The sequence below is a fragment of the Penaeus monodon genome, chromosome 23, assembly GCF_015228065.2.
Source record: "Penaeus monodon isolate SGIC_2016 chromosome 23, NSTDA_Pmon_1, whole genome shotgun sequence".
Classification (NCBI taxonomy): domain Eukaryota; kingdom Metazoa; phylum Arthropoda; class Malacostraca; order Decapoda; family Penaeidae; genus Penaeus; species Penaeus monodon.
Window position 1 is genome coordinate 34824373 of NC_051408.1, and position 2912 is coordinate 34827284.

The following is a 2912-nucleotide window of genomic DNA, read 5'->3' on the forward strand; positions in this document are numbered from 1 at the left end:
GCACCAATGGGTTAAATTCAAAAGGCTAATACTTAAGTCAGGGTCTGGAAGGTAAATCCCTAGGTTTTATAAAGCAACAATCTAATGGTGTTACTTTGTTTATCTTGCCATTACTGTAACTGCATAAATTTGTCAGATAAGGAAAAAGTTTCAGATCAATTTTGTAAATATTTAGTAAAATGTAAAATAAGTACAATGAAATAATTTTTTAGTCTAATATTTCTCACTCAGCACAGCAAACTGCAGGACAAAATAAAATGAAAACTACCCATTCACACATTTTAAAAGCTAACATTATCATTTCATTTAATGGAATATGTTTCTGTTTTTTAAAGCTTAATATCATAAAATATGATAAAGGATGGATTAACTTTCCATTACCTTTCAAATTTTAATAGCATGCTAACAATCTTAATAAAAGTTAACAAGAAATACACATTACCATGCTATTACTAGGACAATTAATGTTACATTTTAATCATTACCAACAAAGCCTTCATACTCTCTCAAAACTGAACTTATCTTAATACCCTTGATGAATTTTTTTCTTCAGTAAACTGGCACTTGTTAAAACTATAAATATTTCATATTGCTAAACATGTTTCTTCATCAGTCAGTTTAGAATCAATAAAAAATATGAAACTGACTGAGCATTAAGACCTGATTAATGGAAGACTGGTGACGCTCCAGCTTAATGATGAATAAAAAAGGAAACCTACTAGTGTTGTGTTCAGAAAAAATATAATGAAACAGACTATGCTCTTTAGTTAGTAATGATCCTCAAAATATACACAATAATAGTTAAAAACTTTGTGTTCGAGGGCCGAACTTATCACAATTTGTTGAACATTTTAAAAATTTCATGTGGGGAGAGAAATAAAGAGCAACACACCCCACATCTTGGTCAAGCAAACATTCTAGTCCAATACATAAACATTCAAGAAAACAAACCATGGCTTTAACTGTATGTGGTCATCCTGATGTACTAATAATGTGATTTCATGAATATCAAATATATTTCATATTTCCTTACAGAAAAATGTATGCCTCATACTTTTTCACATGTCCATATTGCACATAACTCTAATCTGTAATATTACTTACAGTAAAATAGCATTTGAGTTAACAACTATTCAACTTTATAATCCATAAACTATACTCCTATGTTAGCAATGCCTCCCAATTTTTTTTTATTTTACTATCTTATTTACTATTTTTGGGGGTGAGTGTGGGGAAATTAACACCATTTCAAGAAGTTTTTCTTTGTTCGCCTGTTTATGAACATGGTATTACAATAAAATAGTCAAAAGCTCAACTCTTTTGATCACAGTTCTATCTTCGAAATAATTAAAAGTTACTGGTCTCTTTTTGGACTGGATATATAATTTTTTTTTGCCTGGGAAGATTTATAACCTTCTGCCATTTGATGGAATAAATGCAATTTTTACTTATGTATGTCAAAATATATACATCTCCTATCTCTTTATATTATCCATATTGGCACTTCCATTTAGTACTTGCCCAGAAAACATTTCAGCTAGAAATGTTTGGTTTGGATCCCTTTAACTCACACACAACACTACAGTCCTTAACAACATTATGAATTTTCATATGGCTCTGGATTAAGTTGACTTTTGATTTGCATTACCATTTACATATACTTGTATAAGCAAATATCACTCCTGTTTATCCATTCACTTCCTGAACATACTTCACAGGTAAAATTTCTTGTCCTTTCCTCTCAATTCACTGTCATCAACAGTAAAATACACCATAGTGAATATATTGACAGAAAGGTCTCTATCAGGCTAAAAAATATGGATTTTTTCCAAAATATACAAAGCACATTTCTTCGTAACACTCACATTCCATCACAATGCCAACTTGTGTCCTATGGTCATACATTCTCTCTTGAATGTCCACCAGCTTGCAAGTACTTTTACATCATGCTGCAGCAAGACTGAGTGTCTACCCCACCTATGACCTCTGCTGGGTCTCCACAAAACTTGCGCGGGGTAAGCGACGGGGAGGGAGGTGGCCTGTAGGTTACAGTGTCTACTCTGACAGAGGAGGCTGTGAATTCTGGATTCCTGCCATGTGCCCTGGAATCATACTCTGGTGTGGAGAGTGAATAAGTACTGGAAGCTGGGGCAAGCGTGTACGAATTTTGGGAAGCTCGTGACATGGCCCGCTGCTTCTTCAGGTCTGCTAAAGTGCCAGGAGAAAATGGATTGACAGTAACAGTGACGTGGATGTCTATTTTACTGCCCCCTTCTCCACTATGAGTGACCATCCCACTCCCATTTACATTTCCACTGCTAACAGTCCCAGTTGTAGCTATGATGTCTGGTCTTGAGGTAGAAGAACTCCGTGGTGGTGGAACAGGTGGGGTAGACACCAACTCTTCTACTTTCTCTTTTTCTTGGCTGTTGGTTTCCCTTCTGTCTCCATCACTGTGGCTCAGTGAGCTGCTGCCACTACTTGATCTTGTCACTAATTCCTTTTCTTTCTTTACAACCATAGCTGCAATGAAAATAAACATGCATATTCACTTAATGAAATGAGAAATGTTATATCCCTTATTTAGCTTACAAAGGCGATTGACACTTGCTATATCAAAATGAAGTTAAATTGATTCTACCCATCTGAATATTAAAATAAAAATCTATGTTCCCAGATTTATCACAATCAACAGTAAAACCTTTGGCTCTTATATCTACATGAATAAGACAATCTCAATAAATAATCATAACAGAAACATCAAATATCTTGTGTACGTGAGTTCTTTATGTATTTAATTTTTCTTACCACGTCTCCTGGAAAGGGTACTGAAATTAGGATTCACAATCATCAATCCTTAACCCCAACCGAAAAGGAATGGCATGAAGTTGTATGCCGTGTCCACTATGAGT

The 2912-nt window shown here is 34.5% G+C and overlaps 1 protein-coding gene across 1 annotated transcript in view; it reads right to left on the reverse strand.

Moving 5' to 3' along the window:
* Positions 1-377: 377 nt before the first annotated feature.
* LOC119587957 (protein phosphatase 1 regulatory subunit 16A-like) overlaps positions 378-2912 on the reverse strand; it is a gene marked incomplete in the record, with an annotated part of 13520 nt that continues 10985 nt past the window's right edge. Inside the window, 1 exon segment of the mRNA XM_037936669.1 lies at positions 378-2523. Coding sequence (XP_037792597.1) covers positions 1940-2523 — 584 coding nt within the window.